The 24,659-nt window shown below is 38.2% G+C and overlaps 1 protein-coding gene across 1 annotated transcript; it reads right to left on the bottom strand.

Annotated features, from left to right (window-relative positions):
• Positions 1–4,718: 4,718 nt before the first annotated feature.
• HEPACAM2 (HEPACAM family member 2) lies at positions 4,719–22,766 on the bottom strand (the record flags this gene model as incomplete). Its single annotated transcript, XM_079538017.1, has 9 exons — positions 4,719–4,835; positions 6,139–6,212; positions 7,066–7,103; positions 7,227–7,251; positions 7,337–7,462; positions 10,370–10,666; positions 17,073–17,357; positions 18,256–18,606; positions 22,697–22,766. The coding sequence occupies 9 exons, from the start codon at positions 22,764–22,766 to the stop codon at positions 4,719–4,721; spliced, it is 1,383 nt and encodes a 460-aa protein (XP_079394143.1).
• Between the last annotated feature and the right edge of the window lie 1,893 nt (positions 22,767–24,659).

The following is a 24,659-nucleotide window of genomic DNA, read 5'->3' as shown; positions in this document are numbered from 1 at the left end:
CATCTCCATAGCCTCCCTGGGCAGCTGGTTCATGTGTGTCTACCTCGTCCTGTCACTGGGCACCATGGACAAGTGCCCGACTGTTGTCTTTGTGCTCCCACTGGATACTTATAAGCACTGATAATATCCTCTCTAGCTTTCTCTTCTCCAGAATGAACAGTCCCAGTTCTCTCCTCATCAGATGCTTCTTCTTAATCTTGTGGCCTCTGCTGAATAAGCTCCAGGATGTCCATATTACACTTGTACTGGGGAGCTCAGAACTGGTCCCAGCACTCCAGGTGTGAATCAACAGTGCTGGCTAGAAGGGAGGTGTCACCTCCTTTGATCTGCTGGCAACACACTAGATAAGCAGCCCAGGATACCTTTAGCCTGCTAAATGGCTTGTGGAATATTAGCTTGTTGCCCTTTAAGAGAAGATTAATGCTTCAAAGCCAAAACAATATGTCAGATCTGAGCATTCTTGTATTAGTAGTTGTGAAAACCCAAAGTAACATTCTATAATATTCTTATGAATCATCTTGAAGCTATGTAATACCTGAGTAAGAAAAGACAAAGTGCTACACACCACTTTGTGATTAGGTACAAAAGGCTAGAGCTGCTTTGGTTGCTGTTGCTGCTCCTGGAGTCTCCTTCTACCCCTCTGAGCTCAGACCCATCACTCTACTTCTGCAAAGAAAGCCCTTCTTCATGCTCATCAGTGGACAAATGAATGTATGGTAAACATGGATTAGGGAAGTGCTTATAAAAATGCAGATTATTTTCTAAAATGTGGATCCTTTAGATAACCCCTTGCAGCTTCTCTTAAAGGGTGAGCATACTGTATGCTTCTCATTACTAATCCTAATGATTTGCTTCCAAATTAGTTGTTACTAAATTACTTTTTTTTAATTATCATTTTTATGTCTGAAGACTGTTCTAATTCATAATTCCCCTTTTGCACAGCTGATGCTAACTGAAGCTTCGTAATAGCTGACCCTATGTAAATAATATGGAATTTTCCTGTAGGACTCAGACACCTGCTAAAAAGATCTTTGGGAGAAAGATTGCTGGATTTGGAAAGGGGCTTGTGGCACCTTGTCTGTATAAAGAGTAAGATGTATTTCGTTTGCCCTGGAGAAGTAGAATTGTAATGTATATATAGCCTATATGAGACAATACACTCTGTAGCTTTCAGAAATTATCTGAATATTGCTTGCTCTTCCAGTCAACGAAAAACAGACTTTTTGGCAGCAAATAGAGAACCACTTCAAGTGCAAAGGAAATAAAATTTAATAAGAACACATTACTTCGAATAATATACATATGTACATTTTTGTACTATAACTGCCTTGCAGATCAGTTTCTAAGATGGTAGATTAAAAGATACTGTTGCATTGAAAGAGTTAAAAGAATGAATTTATTTTAAACTTCAAATGTCTATTGCAATCTGACATATTGCATCTATTACTTCTCATGGAGACCTTCTCTTGTAAAAATCTACTCCAATGAATAACCCATACACGGTTGCTTTTGTTGTTGTTGTTGTTGTTGCATTTTTTCTTTTCATTTAAAAAAAAAAAAAAATGTATGGGAGGCATTGTGGTCTTGATTCCTCGGTGTCCTTCCCTCCCATCATTATAGTGAAATGCACAGGCTTGCATACCGCAATTTTTAAGCTGTCCATTTGCTTTCTTGTAGCCATGAACAATGGAAAAAAAGTAAAAGTGAAAAACAAGACATATGCTTCAAGAAAATACCAATTAAAAAGCACCCAAAGTCTGAAGATAAGCTGGCGTAAGCCTTTGCCATTTTTAGAGTGGTTACATTTCCTTTCAGTAAGGAAGGTCAGTTTTGTATTTTCAGATGCTTTGGTTTCCTGTTCTGTGCCTTCATATACATCTAGGAAAGAACAGACATGATAATGGTTGTCCACAATGCCTTCTTTATTTATTTTTATTAAAAAACACTGTTGCAAACATATACCGAAAGCAGCAGTTCTAAGCACAAAAGGAGAACAGTTCTTTAGCATGAATGAGGGTATATTTGGCTGAATTTTTACTGTGAACATTAAACAATCTCTAGTTTTGAAAGGTAAGACCAGTGGCAAAACATGTCTGAGCTACAAATAAATTATGCCATCAGTGCTAATACAGCACAGCACATTGCTGCTTTCTTGGTACAAATATTTTGAGTTCTTCATGTATTTTCAGCAGTAATGCACTCAGCACCTGCTAAGGAGTCACAGGAATGCGAACTGTCAGTGCTTACATACAAGAACTGGTTAAACTTGCTCGATGGCTTTTGCAGCCATTTTATGATCTCTTTCATATGTGTCATGGGTTGGCAATATGTGGAATGTTTGTTGTCCAGTTTGTCACTACTGATATCTAGTTTAGAATATGTGCAGGAGTGCATTTAATGCAATCACTGAATATGCTGCTGCCACATAACTTCCTGTGACTCTCTCTCCCAGAAATAGAGCTCGGCAGTTTCCTCACAAACATATCTCATGTTTCCACTTCAATTCTTGGGAGAAGGGGGCAAACCTGCAAAATAATGTTGCATGTAGCAACTAATATCACTATAAAACCCAAAAATGCCAATCCAGCTATTGGTCCAGGTCAGTTTTTTTTTTTAACAGTAATTAGATATTGAATCCCTTAGTTCAAACCAAGGGAGTTTAAGTATTTAATTACTTTTCAGCAGCACTCTTGTATTTTAAGACCTGCGGCACAGTTAAACATCTTACAGTTAATTAGTGCTTAGAGGCATAGATGCATGTGTGTGTCTGAATGAAAAAGATGACAAAAGTGTAAGCAAAACTATTAGGAAAAAGTGATTCCCAGAGCGTTCTGCCAACACTGTCACTGGGATTTCTATAGCAAGAGACAGAACATCAGCTGACAGTGCAGACATCAGGTTCATAGAGAGGATTTGGACCATTTTCAGGCTGAAAATCTAGGCATTAAATTATGAAATCACATTTTTTATCTATTTTTCCATGATTTTAATTCTAGTAAAATTATGAAATGACAGTGGTCCCCGTTAAGACTACTGAGAATATGAGCAAAAAATCATCACTTGCACAGGAGGAGACCTGTTCAGCTACCTTAACATCCATTATTTTGTTTTTTAAAAAGAGAAACTCCCGTTGTCAGCAGAATGAAGGAAAATCCTCTGTCATTCTCCATGAATGTAGCTGGCTACTGTACAGATGCCTGCATATCAAGTCCAAGGAGCCCTTCCATAGGCAATCACTGCTTAGCACTACAGGAGTTTGGAATTACTTTCCCAATTCCATTCTCTGTTTTGTGATGTTTTACTTTTTCCTAATACTCAGTGCTGAGGCATCCTGCTGCAAAACCAAGTATCGACTTTATTATCCTGATTTATTCACTAGTCAGAGTGCTTCTTTGCTGTAGATCAGGAATTGGAAAATTCACAAGAGCAGTTTTTCTAAGCGGAGTCATTTACCCTTTATCATGTTCAGCTGCCCCCCCCTGGTTTTGTTAGTGGAAATTTTGCTCCCATGCTTCTTTTACAAAGTCTGGTTAAATGAAGAGAGTGAAACGTGGCTATGCAAATGAATTATCTACAACTACAGAATACTGAGTTGAAATCTGAACTGTCACAAAATTCAATTTGCCTTCACTTTGAATCCATTTAGAAGAGTGATATATCAGTGAAAAAAGTTGAGATGGGAGACGTAAAATTAAGAAAAAAATGCACTTTATGATTGCTATTTTTACACCTGATTTAAAAAATCTGATTGATACAAAAATGTCATCAGTAATTCATTATTTGCTTGTCACCAGTCAGCTTTCTTTTATAATCATGGTTACAAATACATAATTTAGATGCACAGTTGCAATTGTAACCTGCACATTTCTAGTAATGTAAATACTGAACACTAATGTTGTCACATACTCAGCCAACTGCTTAGTATATTTGAAGAATATGTGCTTTTCTTTTCAACCATTAAGAAACTGAACAGATAGTAAAAACATGGAAAATGTGATAAAATAGGGTTGTTAACAAATAAAGTCTTGTGAGCTATTGTTACTTCGCAAGGAAGACAGCCAAAATTCAGAGTAAATTTACGGCAGCTATACAGCCATGACAAAAACTTCACAGTGCGTTCGCTATTCTTATGCCAAGAGGTACTACAAAGAAGGTGAACAAAACCAGGAGTACCAGCCAGAGTACTGCAGAACATTACTTCTTTCGCTCTAAATTATTAATTAAGACCCAAATTAAGACATCAGCTATTCAGATAACGAAGCACTGCCTGTTAGTATTTCTGTGACCATTGCAAGCAATCTTTGGTCATCAGTCAATTCAGCAGTTTCAACACTGAAGAAAACCCCCAACTTTTTTTTGGAACATGGCTGACAGGTCTTTGTCTGAAGATTTAACCTGCTGACTGGGAATTGCTCAGAACTCAGTGCTGTCAAACCTCTTACAGCACTTGGGAATTTTCCTTTGAAATGGTGTTTGAAGATCTTAACTCTCTCTCTTCACACTTAGACAAAGGTGGCATGATAAAATTTCAGGCTAGAGTCGTGAAGGTGGGGGATTGTACACAGACCAGTGAAGGAATGATGTATCTTGCATTTTTTTGCTGCTTTCACCCTCTCACTGGAATCAACACCAGCCATCAATGTGTGAATTGTTCAGTCTCAGTCGCACACGGAAGTCCTTGTCTTTGAGCTACCACATGTGTGCATACAGGTTATAACTTACTGTTGATGGTCCTGCTGCTGCGGATTGGGAATATGCTGAATGACTTCATAAACTGTACTAAGTACGTCCTGGCCTGGCACAATGTCAGAGCTTTGAACAGGCTGACTTGAAACCTAAAAGTAGCAAAGAGTGTTTCTGCTGTAAGTACAAATTGATAAAAGTTCCACAGAAATAAAATTGATAATGTAACTTATCATTTTTTTTTTTTTAACAATGCTCTTCTCCATCAACACTTTGGGCACAGATGCAGAAGTTCATCCCTATTTGTTCACATTTTGTTCTGCAAGTTTTTGTCACATTATAGTAATACAAGTAATAATTTAAAATCAGTTTGAATCTAAGAAGATTTAGGATGTAGCTTTTGCATTTAATACAGCAACTACTTTATATTACTGTACCACATGTCAAGGAAGGAACAGTCAATAATCAAAGAGATAAGTAAGTGAATAAAGATTGAAAAAGGAGAAAATAGTCAGGGAAAGAGCTCAGGACAAAACTCCCATCAGAGTGAGAGAACTGTGAGAAATTCCCATTAAAGTAGTAATAATGAATTTCTTTAATATGTTACATATATGAATCAGTTCTTATGTCAACAGAGCATCTAGACTCCAAATCCATCAGGACTTTCCATTGTTTTTCTGCCTATGCCCAAATTCCAGTTTTTTTTATCATTTCTGGTTTTTTACTTTTCCATTTTCTGCGAATTAAAATGAATGTAAAATCAAATGCTGACTCTATCGGCGTGCCACAGTTCTGAACAGCTGTTTCTTGAAATGGTGCTGGAGATTAGAATGAATTTCATTGCATATCCACTCTTTTCTGGTCACCCCTTCTCCCTGACCAATGCCCTAATTCTGCAGGATACCTAATAATGATGTGAATTTGTGGTATGGTCAGCCCTAGGGATAACAGGATGCTTGTGACTGGGATGATTTAGGGTCTGATCTTCTGTGGGCCAATTTCTTGTTTGTATTCATCATCTGACATCACATGTTATAGCTGACATTTATTTTTACAAACAATACTTTAAATACCCCCTGTAGCTTTTCTGAACTGCCAAAGTTGTATGTTGTATGAACAGCAATAAAGAAGAAAATGTAATTGCAACAATTAATTTGCTTGTAGGGCAGTGAGTGGTTTGGTGTTACCCATCTACCTAACACTACTCTTATTTTTTTAATGTGGGGTATCTGGATTGAGATTGTTCCCTTTAGAGTTTGATAAGTTCCCTACTGCACTGTGCCAGTACTGAACTAGTAGCACAGTAAAGAAAGAACAAATACTACATAAACAACAGTGATGAATATGGCGTGATGAAACATCTGTGAAAAGCAAGAGCAAGCAGACAAAACGACTAGAGTGCAGGTATTCACAGAAACAGAAAGGAAACCATCACTGTGATGTAAAATCACATACCCTGGAACTGCTGCCATGATCAGGAATAGCCACAAATTCATATATCCCAAAATCATCCAAAGCACTTTCATGCCCTAAAGTTAAAACAAAGAAAAATGAAAAACATATCAAGATGTGATATTGAAAAAGTTTAAGTACGGATGGGAAACCGAATTTCTCTAATAAAGGAAAATAAATGTGAATATTGGTTGTTTGATCTACTTTAAATCACTTTAAATCACTGAGCTGGCCTGGAGTGAGGCAGAGAAGCTGCCTCTCTACTGACTGGGGATGTACACTGCCTGGAACCAAGCGCAGAGCTTCTGGTTAACCTCAGCAGCAACTCTACAAGAGCCATTGGAACTGACTTTACTGGAAGTCTAAACAGACCCATCTGTTTTCATTTCCCACAGACAAGAAGCCCAGCACAAGCTCAGCATATCTTCACTGTAGTGTGAGACAGTTCCACCTGAATCTTGTATAATCTTGCTGATTAAAAAAAGAGAACATGATAAGTGAACATGATTGTTAAGCCACTTGACAAGTTGCATGTGGGACTTCAGCTGCAATTTGTAGTAGTTGGGGTGGGTCTCTATCCACCCTCATTAACTCGCCCCTCTCTAGCAGATCTTTTGACTCTGGTCTCTTGGGCCATTACTCATAACACACATTACATACTGGAGAGAAAAGTGGGAACACAAGTGGTTCTAACCTAGTTTAACAGCTTGAGCTCAAGATAGCAGGATACAAAGTATATCATAAACTCTAAACAGGAGTCAAACCTACACTGACATGTAGTCCTTCAGGTTTTATCTTAAGAGAGATGGCATAGAAGTCTCTAACTCCAGTTAAAACCACTTGCTATCCTTTTACTTTGCATTTAGAGATGCCAGTTTTTTGCAAGAATGAAATTGGACCTTATGCTCGCATTTCTTCCATTAGCATTACCTGAAAATGTCTGTGCCTTTCTGTAATCAGCCTCTGGCCTAGAAAACATAAACACATTTTTCAGTTTGGTATCAAAAGATAAGGGAAGAAAGTTAGTATGATAAAATTCAATTCTCATAGTGGAAAGGACTTCAAAATGTAAGAATGCTTTATTTTTGTACCTTCTCTGCAGCTTCTGTTGTATCACTGAAAAGAGCAGAAAAAAGGAAAATCATTCTTTATCTTCTAATGTTCCAAAAGAATAGCTGGAGTGTGCTTAACTTTTACATACCTTTAAGTGGCTTATATCTTTTCCATATGAATAGAAAGCTCATAACTAGAATCAAAAATAATGAAATTCCAGTTATTACTGCAAGAGATGACAAAGATTTTCCTTTCTGAGCCAATTTTTCCAGTCCTGTGTCAAAAAAGATGAGTACTGTATTTAGTCTCCTGTACTGGATAAAGTGCTATTATCACACTGATATATGCATTTCTATAAATCACCCTAAAGCAAACTCTTTAAAATTGTTCCAAGACAGCAACTTGAGCAAATGCTTTCATTGTCTAGATGGTATTGGTGGGTTAAATTAAGGTTGAATACATCACTTGCATATTTACAGTCAAAGGTCAGTTGACAATCGTGGTTTCCCCATTATTTCATTTATTTCCCTTATTGATGTGTTGGTGCTGGAGGAACTACATTAATTGATTCTTGAGGCAGATGAATTAGGTTTTATTTAGAAACTGTTTTTTCTTTTCCCAGGCACAAAATATTTCTCAAGAAGCTATGAGCACCAGAAGACTCACTGCTCAAACAGAAGAGGTGCCCTTCTTGTTCCAGCCATGGCACTGGGCCCACAGCCACTCATGAGCCCAGCGTGGTTTCCAGTAGAGCTTTGCTCCTGCATGCCAGTGTGAGATGGCCCTCAGGTTGGTTGGCTCTGCAATTTTTTTCTCAACAGAAAGCTTGGGAGTTCCCATGTTTGCAGCTTGAGTCTAGATGGGAAGGAGTTGCTGAGAAAACGTGACCTAAGAAAGCTCATGGTGTATTTGTTTTCAGCGTGGCTGTGGAGATCTCACATACACACTCCCATACACATGGCTCCCTGCTGCGTTATCAGTTAATTCTTCATACGGTAGCCCACAGTTAGCTAGATGGCAGGGTAGATTTTCTCTTCTGGCATGGCAGCAAACAGAAGGCAACAAGCTTCCTCATCTCTAGGATCCATCTCTAATGCGGATTAGCACAATTCCTGTTCATAGCATACTGCCCACAGAACAAGTTCTTCTTCCTCTACCTGCAGGCTGTTAGGCCTTCCCAAATGGCTGGAGCCAGCCCTTTCTATCTAACTTGCGGTCCTAGTATTGTGTGTATTTCCTATTCCATGCATGAAAGGACAATTCGCTGGTCACCAGCACAACTCTGTTTGTCTCTTGGGTTGTGCTCTTACTTAATAACTAAAATGAAATATCTCACAAAGTGCAAATATCACAAAGGTGGTCGTATACAAGCAGTAACATTGTGGAAACCACATTGGACAGTCTCTTGTATTACAAACATATACCCAAGCTTTTCAAGTTTTTTGGTTTGTTTTTGTTTTTGTTTTGTTTTGTTGTTTTGTTTTTTCTTTTCTGGATTGCTGCTAAGGAATTACAATTACAGAGAGCAAGCAATTCCTAGATTGAAAATCATCACATGAAAACTGAGAATGCCTTTTTGGGGAAAAGAAAAAACCAGTGCAGACCGAATGCTTTATGACAACCGATAACTTTCCACTCTTCAGGTTGTTCAATGTGCAAGAGACATCGCCAGTGTTCTGAAAGGCACAAGTTGGTCCCTTATCCAGGATTATCAGGAGAGATAGAAGGGATGTGCAAGAATATTTATAGTCTTTGTTTATTATGTTTAATTCTATACAAATTGTGTTAATTTCTAAGCAGAATGTAGCCTGGGCAGTATCACTGAGGTTTAGTCTGGTGGGTGAATTCACACCACTTAGGTTCAACTAGTGCTGCCTTGCAGTGTGTTGGCTCAACGTCTGGATTTAGTGCTATCTGAATGAATATCAAGAAGAAATGGCTGTAGAGGAGGGAAACTGATTTTTTGGAAAAGTTTTATTTAGGTAAAATATTTGTAATTAGGAAGTATGTGTTTTGAAAAGGGACTAAACACGAAGCTCTGGATTTTCTTCTTTTTGGACTTTGAAAGGAGAACTTAGATGAAGTTCTTAATTCTTACTGATGAATATACTCATTCATATTGTAGCTGACATGAACTTCCTGGAGAAGTGTCAGTCTTATTTCTAATGACACATAGCGCTGTTTGCGTTTTCTTTCTCCTCTAACTCAATCTTTAAAGTGCAGAATTATCATTGCAAAATTGCAACCTGACTTCCTTTCAGCATATTGAACTCCATAGGTTTGTGATGATTATATATCAGCCAGAACAATGGACAATCTGCCTCCCTTGTTTACCTTACTAACAAATGGCTGAGCAATTTGTTCTGCACAAGTTAAGTTGCTTTGTTAAATTTTCTAACAGGCAATTGATTGCATCTCTTTGAACATTAACTTTATACAGTCCTTATCTGAAAAAAAGATCCGTATTAATAAGGGATATCAGAGTTTCTCAGTGTATTGTTTATAGCTGTGTGCTTCTAGACGTTTCCTGGAACAGTGCCTTATTGCTGTTTAATGCAATCTGATGCAGGAACAGAGGTTATAAAGTATAGGAAATACAGGAGATGTTTAGTAAAACCTGGTAGCTAATTCACAGATTCTTAAATATGAAAGCAAAATAATTTTTACAAGCAGATTGTAATAAAATTATTCATTCATCATCACAGCTTGCATTATCATCCTACAGTAAACTAGGACTCTTATAATACCTAATCACATAGGGAGTCTGTGGCTGCTTACTCCAGTCAGTGGTGTATGCTTGAGATTCTCCCATCAACTGATCCCTCTTAGCTCCTGAATGGCAGAGAATGAGACAGTGAGCTTTGGACCAAATCTGCCTTTGGGAGGAAGGGCTTGTCCTGGCATCGAAAAGGATTCTACATTTTCTCATTCCATAAAGCTCCGAATGGCTGAATATATTTTACTGTCAAACTCCTACAAAACACTGATATCTTGGTGGGTCCTCATTTAAAGCTGTGACACACTGCAAGTAATACCTCAGTCTTCACAATGGCCAAAATCCCACTTAGTACATTATTAGCAAGACTTCATATGTATGTTCTCTCTCTAAGAATAATTTCCTTTTCCTGGGCTGACAATCAGCTCAGAAGCTATAGTTACAGCCAGGAATCAATGTTCTTACCTGCAGAGGTAATGATCACTGTGAAGTGAGTCTCATCTCGTTTTCCAGTCATGTTGTTGAAAGCGCGGCACATGTAATCTCTTGTCTTCTGAGCCACCGTATCAGACATAACTTCCAGGTGGGGTCCATATTGGATTACATGAGTGGTATTGTCAGCCCTTTGAATCCACGAGTAAGTGTTTGGTGGGTTTGAATCAGCTGAGCAGTCGAACAGTACGGCTTCCCCTACGCTGACGGTAAACACCGCTCCTACCTTCAGACCTTTGTCTGATTTGACTCGGAGTCCATAAGGTCCATCTGCATTGAAAAATATAAAACCAAAACATAATGGAAAAATTAAAATCAGAGTACATATTTAAATTTTACATAAAAGCACTTAGATTCCTTGAACTGGACTAGCCTTTAGAACGGCTGCCATTAGATTCAATTATTTCAATTAAAAGGCTTTCAGTTCAATCATTTGATCTTTGATCTCAGACTAGACTACACCTGCTTAATACTGATCTAATCGCTGCTTAGGGAAACAGCATGGGTCTATGTAGTGCTCAGTACTGTAAAAACAGTGGAGATTGAACACACTTGGAAAAGTTGTGAAGTAAAGAAGCAGGTCTTCTGGGGTATATTTGACCTTTTCTACTAAAATGCCAAACGTATTGGTGTAAGTCATTTATCTTCATATTCATAAAGCTCTGAAATACATAAATAGTCAGTGTAATACTTAGCAGTACAATAGTAATTGGCACAACTATTCTAGAGGTATACTTTAGAATGGGGTGTGCCTTAGATAACTTCAATAAGTGACTGCTAAAATAAACTTCAACCTTCCCCTCTTTTAGTACATTTCAAAACTTCAACATCCAGGTTTCTATCAAGAAGAAGTCCTTGTGCCAGGTTTCTGAACATAATTAGAAGAGAAACATATTGTCCAGTAGTCGTGTTCATTACTGAGAAAATTGGGCTGCAATTTCTAGAGCAACCTTCATATGAAAATGGGAAGGGAAATAATATATTTAAATATGATGAGTATTTCCTATGTTATGTTTAGTTGATCATTTCAGATCCTGTTTTTTTTTTTTTCTCCTGTCTTTCCACGTTAAAACCTATTTTTACAAGGATCTGATTGTAAAAAAATGATGTAAAGAATAATTTTTTTTTTCCAATTAGAGAACTCATTATTTTAATATTAATAATTCCCTGGGATTTACATGCACAGTCAAAAATGTACAGATCTATTACTGACAGATGCTGAAAGAAACCAAAAGAAATGATGGATGAACAGGTGACTTCTCTTTGGTGAGATCCTTAAAGCTCAGTAAATCTGCTGTCAAGTGACTCCAAAATGGCACTACAAGAAGACAGATAAGTCAATATTATGCCAATTTTAATGTGATCGAGTAATATTTCCATCTTCCTACGGTTGTCTGTAAGCATTAAAACCACGTAGCTGGTTTTGAACTTGCAATGTGCTGCTGTACAAAGAGGAACACTGGCTTGTTAATGACTATTTCTTATCAGGAAATTCAGGCTGACATTAGTTTTCCTTGTAATATGTATGCTTCGATTGATTGTCCACCTTGCTTTATGAGGCTTGAAGAGCTCTTAAACAAGCTGCATGCAAGCTGTTTCCTGTGTGCTTCATTGTTTTTCTTTCTCTATTTGTGAAAGTTTAGGAAAATGGAGACTGCCACACTCAGTTGAGTCCATTTTTAGCCAAATGTGCATATTTCACAACTTATAGTTGTCACGCTTCCTATTTTCTATGTTTCTGTTTTAGTGATATGCTTTTCTCAGTCTCATTTTAAGACTCAGCATCATGTCTAACGTTTTGTTGTGGATTCATGTCACAGGTGCCATGGGGAAGAATCAAGATGTTTCTAGAAATCTGCAGTCTTAGATGCAGAGCTTCTTGCTCATGGGTTCCTTAACATAAGTTGTAAATATGATAAATGCTTCTGGAAACTGCAAAGCTGTCACCACTGCATCAGCTTAACTATCTGCACCCCACATGAATAATTCTGTATGTGCAGAGCCTATACAACACCAGGTGCTATGAAAGGCCATTCCTCTTACCCAACTCTTCTTTCTGATACTAGCTTTTATTTTCACTGATAATATAATCTTTGGCAGATGTAAACCAGCTGACAGATCTCTTCGCTCCCTCACTATAACAGGAGATTTGCCAAAAAAGGATCAGAATTGAGTTCTGTTTTTGTATCAGTGCCCTAACTGTGCAGTGTGCATAGTCAGCACTGACAGTGTGACCGCACTTCAGTACGAAAGCTACAAATCAAAAGAAACAATGATAAAATCACCACACACTGGCTGTTGGAAAACAAAAAACCAAGAAAAACATAAAACAAAGAAAGGTTTTCTTATAAAATAGCCAAATCTTGGCTATGTCTGAAAAGCAACATTCCTTGGTGAAGTCCATCCCTGATGAAGGTACCATCAGATAACCCTTCTGCACGGTCTGGCTCAGCCTGTTGTCTCCCCTGGACTGTGCATACATCACTGATCCCCACGCACCAGGTAGCAAAGGAGTACCCACAGCTTCAAGTGTGATTCCAAAAAGCAGATAATCAGCACCTTCCTCTCTGAAATTAAATATTTTCTGGCTACTGGAAATCTGAAGGAAGGAAATCCCACAATCTATTACATTCAACTCCACCACTGCACTGTGATGCACTGTTGCAGCCTCCATGACAGCAGTTTCTCCCACTCCCGAAATAATTTATTTCTGCTTCATGCTTCTGCAATAGCAATGTTCTATGCTGCATTATCGTCACAGCTAGTGGAGAAGGGGGACAATATTAGTGAGAAATGATGAAGAACAAAAAGCACTTTTGATTCTCAGTAAAAAAGTGGAGCACCTTCCTTCATGGATCACCCAGTTCTACTCCCTCCCCATATTGTTCTCAGCAGTAATAAGCCTCTTGTCTCAGTGAGGCCAGTTAACTAAATGACTTGTAAAATAATAAATCACCTGTTCTTGGTAACAATTTACAGCTCTGTGGGAATATTTCCAATTGCTCCTATCTCCATGAGACTGCTGTAGTTTCTAAGCAGATGGCAGGTATTTACTGTGAGTGACCTTTCTTTTATCACCTACAGGAGCTCCCCCGCAGCAATGACATATGGCAGATGGGGATCCTGGGGCCTGTGGTATTGACAACTGCTTGCTGGAAGACCTGACACCTCAGTAAGCAGAGGCTGGACTGAGTTATGGGACTGGTATAGCTCAGGAGGTAAGAATCCCAACTCCCATCACAAATTTGAATATGGAATATGGATAGTAATGTAAGCACTGTAGTCCTTCAGTACTGAATTGTTTTCTATTAATATTTTTCCCATATTTTAAGTTATACATAATGTAAACGACCAATTCTGATGAAATAAAAAGTCCATTCTAAAATGCATGTAATAATATTTCCATACGTGAGAAAAAATTGAATCGGAGATATTTTAGGGTATCAAAATCATAAGGCAACAAAACATTTCAGAAATTGAACACTGGAGTAACTAATGTTTTCAAGTTCTGCTCAGCAATGGATTGAAAATAAGTTTTCATTTTGGAGCTTGGAATGATTTTTCAAATTTATAGGAAAATACATATGGTTGAGTGAGGGAGAAGGGAGAACAGTGCAAGAAATAAGGCTAAGGGGAACACATCTTGTCAGTGCAAGTGTTCCAGGCACCCATCAGTGCAGTAAATGCTCCAGAGCCAATTTTGCAAGCAGCAAGTCAGAAATCCCAATACCAAACATAGCAGTCAGAATGGTAGCAACAATGAAAGGTATTTTTCTAATCTGGTTTGACTTTGTTGCATCATAAGAGAGCTGTCAAGCTGTGCTGGCTGCAGCTTCCCCATGTTTTAAGGTAGGTATTCTTTGTAGAGAAATGTGTGTAAGGCCCTCTCCTAGCTCATGAAAGTGAGAAAAACAGACATTAAAGCAGATATTAAAAATGTGCTACCTTGAGAGAAGAATGAGATTAATGTCATTATAATGATGATGATAAAACTCCAACAGTGCTGGTTATTTCCTTGTAGAATGTTTTATCATGATTTCTCTGTCCACAATGAGTAGAAACAGTTCATATCTACACCATTAAGGACTCTCTGGGGCAGCTCCTTCATCTTTGTGTCTGCAGTACTGTCAGTTCTCCTAAGAAAGACTGACAGGTGCTCCTAAGAGATGAGTTGTCTCCTAACAACATCCTTGCTAGCCTTCACCATTCTGGGCAATGTAGGGACACCCCCTCACACATACTTTAGATACAAGACAACTTCCATCTGATTCTTCTAAGTTATAATTATAAATAAGTAAGTGGCGGAATGCATAACCTTAGAAGAAAGATGGAGAAGGCCGAGTGAAAGATGTGGCTGGTAGTGTGGTGAGGCTGGGCAGAGGGCATGGGCTGTCTGCCCCACTACCAGGTTACGTGGTGGGAGAAGCAGGAGCGTGCAGCAGGAATCCAGCTCCACTCCTTGCACCATGCCATCCACGCTGTGCCAGTGAGGAACAGGTTATACCTGAACAGGGCTGATGATGGTGGGTCCTGACCTGATCTTCAGATCCCTGAGAAAGGCACTTTGACTCTGAAGGATGCAAGGACTGAAGCCTGGCAAGGTCACACAGCTGTTGGAGGCTATGGGAGCTGACATTGCAGGAGGGGTAAGGAAAAAATGAAAGTGTCTTTTCTAAGATTTGCTGAATGTTGATTAAGCCAAGCCTTTTGTGTCCTCTAACTCAGTTTACATTCATGAACTGAGTTTACATTTTCACTAAGTTCCTCAGGTGCTTTTGCACATCCTTTTACCGCTTCAAAAATCAGTAATGGTCTTTACTTCTAGCTAAATATAAAGTTACCAACTTGCTTAGAGATCATTAAGCAAACCTTAAAAGAGCACCGGCACAAACCCTTACATATATTTCATAGCAGTGTCCTGCAGGCAATGATAATGAGCCAAACCTGAGGCCATCATAACCTGCTCATCATGGCCTATTACAGCCTATCTGTGATATTACTGGTCTAACCTAGATCCTGATGTTACTCATAGACACAGACACTTCAATGGCAACTTTTGACTGAAAGCATTATTCATATCCCTAAATTAAGCAGTTGAGTATTGACAGGATCATGACTTTGAGTTATTAGATCTTCAGAACAGGAATCCCCAGCTTGACAGTTTTCTCATCCTCACACCTCTAGTCTAAATTAGCTTGTTGAAAAGCTATTTTTCACAGAGATTAGGTATATTGAAGAAAAAAGGTATATTTGCAGAGAAACAATTTCTTTTATTAAGCCAATACAGCTAAAAAAAGGGTTTGAGGCACACAAATCACTCATTATCTGAAACAGAAAGTTTCAAACTAGATAGAGGATGGGCACTCTTTCTTGGCTTCTGCATTATCTTACTTACTGAAAAATCTAATTTCACTTACATTAAACCATTACAGTTTTCTCAGCCCTACTTACTGGAGGACCCGTGTAAATCAGCAGTAAACAACAACAAAATAATAAATGAACCCAAACCTAAGTTGTCTCTGTATTTTGTAAGCGTATGATCTTAAAGTGACATGAATGAATCCTTGGGAACATAGGCCTGGAAGGAGCATTTGATACCACTGAATTCAGGCTTCTGCTACAGTAATCCAACACTGCATGAATCCCATTCATACAGTTGTCAACCCTTAGCAATAGCAATGCGCACAGCTCTTGCAAAATCTCATTACTCCAACAACTGGAAAACATCTAATTTCCAGTCAAAATATATGGTTCTCTTACAGTTTATTCTTCAGTCAACATAAATCTTTACATAAATCTTGCTCCCTCGTGTTTCCCACTTTATATGAAAAGCAAACACCTCTTTCAGAGTCTGTTTTCTGCAACCAAACTGAGTTCCCCTGGCCTGTTCTCATGAATAGGATCCCCATTCCATTTTGTTTTGTTTCTGTACAGTTCAAGATCATTCCTCTGGGTTGTGTAGGTACTGAATATAGTATTCAACTTGTGATCTCATCTTTTTTATGCCTGAATGACACTGCCTGTTAGATGTCTTTTGATGAGCTCAATCAGGCAGATACACTGCCTCGGTTATTGCCATACAAATCTCCATCAGCAGAAGTTCATGATTTTTTTATTCTCCAAGTGCGTGTCCTTTTAGTTTTTAACAGATTTCATACCAATTCTATGACTCTGTTGTTCAGACCTCTCAGGTTATTGTCACAGGTAAACTTCATTGACATACTCCCAGTCTTTTGATATCAGTAATGAAAGTATTAGACAGGATTGGACTCAAAATGATCTTGAGGAATACCATGAGTAGCACTCCATCAGCCTGATGCTTCCTCCACTCAGCTTCTGGATACCTTTTTCTGTCTCTATTTTAATCAAATTTTTCTGTATATAATTCTGATTGCTTTCCTCTGACACACACCTCCTCCATATTTGAAGACGCCCATGTGGAACACCTGAAATTCATATGTGGATTCTGCAGTTCAGACTGATCTTCACAACAGTGTAACGCTGAGAGAACTTTTTATTACACTATCATAAGTTATAGCTGCTACAAACTTATTTTGAATGCAAGCTCACATATAATGTTAACTCAACTGTCTTCTGTCTCCTTACCTTAGTCAGAGGCACTCTTTTCAAACAGATCATTTACACAAAGGTAATTATGAATATTTCATATACTCACAATATATCGTTGGTGCAATTCTCTCACTTTCCATTGCACTGACAGGGTTGGACACCAAACAGCTGTAGTTCCCAATGTCTTCTTTTGCAACAGGAACAATTAGAAGCGTAGCATTGTTTGATGAAAAAGTATAATTAGGGCCAGCATGGAGAGGCTTTCCATTTTTCATCCACTGGTAAACTACCCTTGTGCCTTTTCCCACGGTACATTTTAACGTAATATTCCCCACGTACTCCACTACCCCTGAAGATGGCTCAGTGTGCACAATTGGCTGTGTGACAGGTACTATAAAAAAAAGAGATATGAAGAGTTATAAAATTGACTGCTAGTACATTACAGTCTTCACTGCCAAAATGACACAAATAGTAGCCATCCTCCTCTCTGGAAAGTATCCATATTTCAAAGTGTGTTTATTAAATATGGTTAAAGAATAAAAAAAAGAAGGCTGTATTCTCATCTGGTAAGAATTTTCCCAGTACTTAAATAAAGCTAGACTGTTTATATTACTGGTTATATGACAGAGGCTGAGATTGGGTATATCATTGTTTCCAACTCTGGTCTAATAAACAAAACCCTGCAGCCACAGCAGTGAAGAGAGTAGAATGGGTGATGTTGCCCACAGTGAGGGATTTCCCCAGTAGTGCTGCGAGGCTGACAGTGTGACTGAAACTCACTGCTGGCCAAGTCATGGGGATGGCTACTGCCTGGCATAGACATGGGAGTGAAATGGCAGCCACAACTGTATCACATTAATGTCTCATTCATTTAATTAATTCAGTCTAACCAGGGTCAGGGCTCCCTCCATATAATCCATAAATTGCAGTACATTGAAAATTGATACATCCTGTCTGATAACATAGCAGAGCCTTATGAAACATTATTTCCTACATTTCTCATATTAGTCAATGGTTTTGAAACTCCTTAGGTGGTTTTTTTTTTTTTTTTTTTGATTTGATGATTTTCTAACATCAAAAAATGTTAGTTAACAACTTAAATTTGTTCAAAGGTGACATACTGTAGCATTTCCTCCAGCAGTAGAAAATAACATAACTCAATTGTTGGCACTTATTTGTGCATGGTTCGATTAAATAGTGCACTACTATAATTGGATTCCAAGAACCATTACTTCAGAGCTATGTAAATTTTATTTTCAAACTGAAGATGCTACATTTTAGTAACTTACCATCAACAGCTACATGAATTTTTTCACTGGCAGCTACTGTCCCATTCCCACGAACATTGACTTTTACAATATAATTGCCCTCGTCACTGATACGTAATGGATTGATCATCAAAGATGCATTAGGCGGTATGAGGGTAAACTTGTGCTGATATTCCAAGTCTGGTACTACTGTTTGGTTTACAGAGCCAAGCAGGTATTTTGGATTACTCCGAGGCTTCTCAAACAGCCAAATTATCTGGATTTCACAAGCTGTAGTGTTGAAATTGTAGTCAACAGTGAGCTGGAGTGGTTGCCCCTCGATACCATGGATAGTATGAGATGGTACTGTCAGCTTCAAGGCAGAACAAATACCTGCATAAAAATGAAGGAACAAACAAATACACCCAAAGCACTAATGGGAACATTCAGAAATGAGGAACTCTCACAAAGAAAAAACTCTCGGAGTTAAAGCTTAAACTTTTTTATGATTATGTTTCAGATTTCAAGTAAGAAATGGGGAAATGCTCGTTGATTTTATTGGAATAGGATTTAGCTATAGATACCCAGCTTCAAAGTACATAAAAAGCCAAACGTGAAAGGATATTTCTGATTCCTGGTTATAAAAAACTGTTGAAAGTTTGACAAAAATGAGGACAGGTGAATTTACCTTTAATGTTTAAAATATTTTCATTTTAAAATATTCTCAGGTTGCAGAGCTCATATTGTCTATACAGTCTTGGACTACAAGCTCAAATTTAGGACTTCTTTTCTTGTGTTTATCCAGAGAGAATTTTCTTAATGTTGCTTTTCCAGCTATGCTGAGAAACCATCTGAAAAATCTAACAAGGCTCACTTTCACAAATTTCCCTCTTTGAAATGATATAGTTATTATTACACGCACCTTATGCTTCAGACAAAATTCAAGAAACATAACTTAATACTTAATACTTCAAGAAACATAATAATCTTGCAAAAAATATGGATCATAGGAAAAAGAATTGAGGTTTTCTGTTGATACATACAAAAGCAGATCTCCAGTCCCATGATGAATCCTGTCTTCTAGGAATCCTGCACCTTCAGGGTGCAAAATGGCTCCCTTTAACTAGTCTGGCTTTCCCTTCCTTTAGAATTGTTTTTTCTTTTGTCACCCTTAGGCAGATTTATAGAACATTACACGAGTTTGCTAAGGAATCTCTGGTCATATTCTGTTCATTTAGCAACTAGTAAGGTTTATGAAAATGACAAACTCCAAAAATATGAATAATTTTGCCTCACTCTTCATACAACTGAACAACACAAGTCAACTAGGAGGGCTTGCAGCATTGCCGAGAGTGAGGAGTTAAAAAGGGAAGCAGCTTGGTGCAGTCCCATGGTAGAATGCTATAGGGGTGATGTGTGCAAAGACGTTTAACCTCCTGACAGAAATACCCGACTTCTTGGGAACTGAAAAAGAAGCAGGCAGAGAACTTCAGGTTGCATGGACACTGGTGTGGGGAGAACAGCAAGGAGTCAGCTGACATGGGAGGAGAATGGGATAAAAAGGAAGGAAAAAGGTAGAAAAGATACAGAGATACTTAACTGGAGGATGCACAGGAGCATGGTGAGTGCATGCGTAACTTTTTTAGATAAAAAACCTGAAGCAATTGAAGCACATCAAACGGAAACCTCTTCCCCTACTTCTTAAAGTATTTGTGGCCTGTTGTTCTTGTGCAGTTTTTGAAATGCTGTTTGATTCTTAGGGACGAGCTGACTTGTTAATGGAAGATGAGTTGTTCTAATATTTAAGAGAAGTGAGTTTTCTTCCTGCAAACCTTACAATGCAAATCAAACTTCCACTTGAGAGAATAATTCCTCAGTAAAGCCCTTCACAAAATATTTAATGGTGAAAGTAAATTTTATATAAGCTACCTAACACGTTCCAATTTTTAAATTTCCTTAAACAAAGTAAAAGAAATGTCTACAAATACTGGGAAATCTGTAAATGATTGATTAAAAGATCTGGCCATATTGTTCCTCATTCCTTGCACATGACAGTGCTCAATTTTGGAGTTTCTCTATCTGTCAGTAAATGATCGCGTCGTACGACAAGAAGCCAATAAAAGCAGCAGTGGTAAATGCAAAATATGTATAACAATTGATATTTCTTACAGATCTGTGCAGAAAAGTATCAAAATCCAAGCAGGTCTAGTGAGTAGAAGGATAACAGTGACTATCAGAACAAATGCTGTCGCCATCACAGAAGAAGAAAAAGAAACTGGTGGCTAAATAACTTAATTTCTTCTGAGTTGAAAAAAAAAAAAAAAAAGGGTGTAGGAGAGAGAAACTGTAAATAAACTTGTGGGAGAAAGTGGCTCCATTCAACAACATGGAAAGACATTGGGAGGTCAGTTAGGAATTTCTTTCAGCAAAGATGAGGGAAAGTGAGGGAAGAAGCCCCATTTTTTTCCCAGCCAGAGGACTCCTGCCCATTGGGGAGCAGCTCTGGGTGATGGCGGGTGCTGCTGTCTCCTGAGGCGGCTTCACAGAGAGCCACTGAGGCTCCAAGCTGACACTAGAGAAAGGCACTCTGACAAAGGGCTCATGGCAGCCGTGCTGGATGACTGTTGCTTTAACAGTGATCAAATCTTCTATGCTCTGGAATAGTAGACTTATTTTATGGATATAAGAAGCCAGTGCGACAAAATGTACTTCTTTCTCATCAGGCACAAATTCCATACAACTCAAACTTATCCCTTAGCATTCTAAATAGAACAACAGATATTTTTCAAAGAGTACAGAATTCCGAAAACTATTTTTGTACATTGCCCATAAACCAAGAGGTGGTACAGAAATGACCTCCACTTGGAGCTCAGTGATCTGTGTTTTCTTCCATCTCACTTTGCTGCCACCAGTATTAGCAAGCACAACTGGATTACTGTTGACATAAAACAAGGGCTGCAGCTTTAGTTTAAATAAAAACTATGACATAACTTTTGAGTTTACTGCATAAACTGAAACCTTCTTACTGAGGTTTTATCATTCCCCGAATTTAAGATGCACATCTCCTTATCGAAGTGAAATCAGACCCTCTGTCACATTTTACTCGAGTGATCACTTAGCTCCTTAGCACTCCAAAACCCCTGAACTTGTATACAATGTCACTGGCAATAGTTTCCAAACTTTCTGCAATTCGGAAAAAAAAAAAAAAAAAAAAGATAAAATGGACTAAAGAATCTGCTATTCCTCTACCACCATTTGCAGCAGAAGGGATTAAGGCATATTCTTTCCAAGTTCAGATTTTTTGTCCAAGAACAAACTCTACCAAGCTTCATTATTTGACTTAACTCTGCCCTTGGAGGTCAATTCCTCTGGTGTTCTTTGTGTCATGCTCCAAACACCTGATTTTTGTCATGATAAAAATGCAGGCTATGCATTTTTCACACTAGGAAAGGTTTCTATCTGAGTAAGACTGTAAGATGCGATTTTCTAGTGAACAATGATGGCCTTCCGTGTGCATGCCAATATCTCTTTTAGAATCTTAATCAGAAATGTTCAACAATCTTGTAATGGAGATAAAGAACTGAATATTCATCATGTTCTTATCAGACAGGTATTTCATTTTTAAAGTCTGATGATCTTCATTAAAAACTGCTATGGCTAAGAAGCCAAAGCTGCTGACAAAGTACTTAGCTCAAAATCAAGGAAACTAAGTGACTGTATATGAAGTTCGTGAAAAAGATAAAAGAAAAATTGTCAGAAAAGTATGTAGCATATTTGCAATGTCATATATTCCCTCTGTTGATATCTTTGAAAACAATAAAGTATATGAGAAACAAATTACAAGACTTTGTAGAAATACAGCTTTATCTAACCTTTGATCAGAGAATATTCCAGTAAAAGAGCACAGAAATCTGCTTTTTGTCAAGCGTACCGATAAACGTATACTTATGCTGAATCTACAACCGAATGCTGAATAATTCTACTGTTAATGTAATACTTCTTCAGTCAACTTCAGTTGACTGAAAGATTAATTTAATTTTAATACAAAATTCATCAAAATATAAACAAATTTTAGGTGTTAAATACAAGGCATGATAGTGAACTGAAAAACCTATAAACACTGTAATAACATAATGCATTTTTAAAGAGATGTGTAACATCTTCTATAGAAACTTTGTCTCAGAATCTGTCAAGTCTTACTTGTTAAAAACAATGCAGTATGCATATACTGCTTAACAAAACAGGAAAAAAGATATGTAATAATGCCAATGCTTTATTTACAGATTACGTGCAGCTTTAATTTTTGTCAGTTTCTAAAATTTTCAGTTCCATCCATAAAACATTTTATCTGATTAAAACTTATAGGCTACTTTCCTAAAATAAAGTATCTGACAATACAAGAGAAATATCTTAAAATTTAGGAGTATAAAAACAAGTCAAATTTCCACAATGACATTCAAACATAACACATGCAATTCCTTACCTACAAGCAGAAAATACACTTGGCACTTTAAGTCACAAAATAAGCTGGCTAGAGGGCTCCATGAAAGCATCCTGTCCCATACAAACACCACCTTCTTTTCAGTGCTAAGTCGGAGCTGGGACCAGCACCTGCTGGTTTATTTGCTAGGAAAATCAGCAACGAGTTAACAGGCCCTATCCTGTCCCCAGCCCTGTCTGATTTGAATATGTGTATACACAGAACAAAGGGAGTGGAGCACCTGTTAGATGAGCACCCATCTTCATTGCCTCTGACTTCACCATAACCCTTCCCTAGCAGCCGCAGTAAATATGACAGAGAATATAATAAATGAGCCACAGAATAATACAGAGTACCTTGAATTATCAAAAATAAGTGAACACACCCAACAGATAGGTTATATAGGTACTAACATCCTTTAGTTACACTGTTTTATAAAAAAGACTGTGCTGCTAGATGGTTCTGCTCATTCCAAATTAGTATGTAGTATTTAGTACATTAGTATTTAGATTTTCTTTTTTTTTTCTTTTTTTTTTTTCAGGTGAGAACTTTTCCATTGGTCTATTCTTTCCTTCTATTTTTTAAAGAAAAATATTTAAAAAACACAAAGCTGTGACTAAATTATTATCATTTTCTTCCTTAACATACGTGTAACAGGGAAACAATTTCATTCCCCTCCTCTGAGCAACTAGTAATGTGAAGTGTCCATCAGGAATCATCTAACAAAGAGTCCTGTAGTAGCGTGCACAACCCACTAGAGCTGTTAAGTTAGCTGCTGATTACTGTTTATTCTGAGCGAACTTACATCGGTTTAATATTAATATTAATGTATGATTTGGATTTTGTCCAAGGCTGCCACTCACTGTACAAACCTAATCAGCAGCACACCAGACAGCCCTCCTGCAACTTGTATGTGCAGAAACAGTGTGCAACAGCAAATATTTGCATCAACAGAGATGGTTTATCCAGAGAAAAACACACGTTAAGTTTTTGTTACGCAGCACTTACACGTTATGGATGAACAAATTCCTGCTTTGTGCAGGACGGATGGCAGCAGGGAAGTGATCCCCCTCACTGTGTGCCTGTGCTGGTGCTCGGGGTCCTGCAGAGTGCTAAGCCACTGCCGCAAGGAATGCACGTTTGATTTCTGCTTCACTTAAAAGGAGGTGAAAACGCCCAGACCTTTCCAGAATTTTTACCAGCTCTGTATGATCAAATGTAATGCATGTTATTTCAGCAGTCCCAGCAGAAATAATGTCATTGCCTGACACAAGAGTGCAGACGAAGAGAGCACTGTGCACATCCACAAGGGCTCTGGGTACCCCCACCCTGCCTTCCCCAGGGCTGTTGTTTGTAACCTGTTTAATCCACTTCGCTGCAGTCTACATGTATCAAATGGCAACCTTTTATAAAACGAGTTAGAAATTATTATCTACTCAGTTTCATTATGTAATAAAATATTTGTCATAAATTCCAATTAATTTCTAACTGAAATGAATGGGAGCCTTCTCACTGGTATGAAGTCAATGCTGGTGTTCTAAACGTCTGATGTGGGTGAAGAAAATAATAAACAAACAAACTCTAGAAGAACAACAGATTAGCAGAGATACATATTTCAAGTCAGTACCTCCCCTTATTTCCAGGATATGTCCTCGATGTTGTTAATACACTGGCATTTATTACACCAAATAGCTCACACAAAGCTACCACAGACTCACTGAGTGGCTTAGGTTGGAAGGAACCTCTAAGCCCATCCATCTCCCACCCATGCCATGGACAGGGCTGCCCCCACTAGCTCAGGCTGCCCAGGGCCCATCCGACCCAACTTGGAGCACCTCCAGGGATGGGGAACCACAGCTCTCGGCCAGGTACCGACACAAGCCCGTTTTGGCCATGCAGAACTGCATTCTCATTTTGTCTTCTAGCAACTGATTTCAAAGCCTAAATACGCCGTGCTAAAACCCCG

Source organism: Tetrao urogallus (assembly GCF_951394365.1).
Source record: "Tetrao urogallus genome assembly, chromosome: 7".
Classification (NCBI taxonomy): Eukaryota; Metazoa; Chordata; class Aves; order Galliformes; family Phasianidae; genus Tetrao; species Tetrao urogallus.
This window is presented reverse-complemented; position numbering and strand designations above follow the sequence as displayed.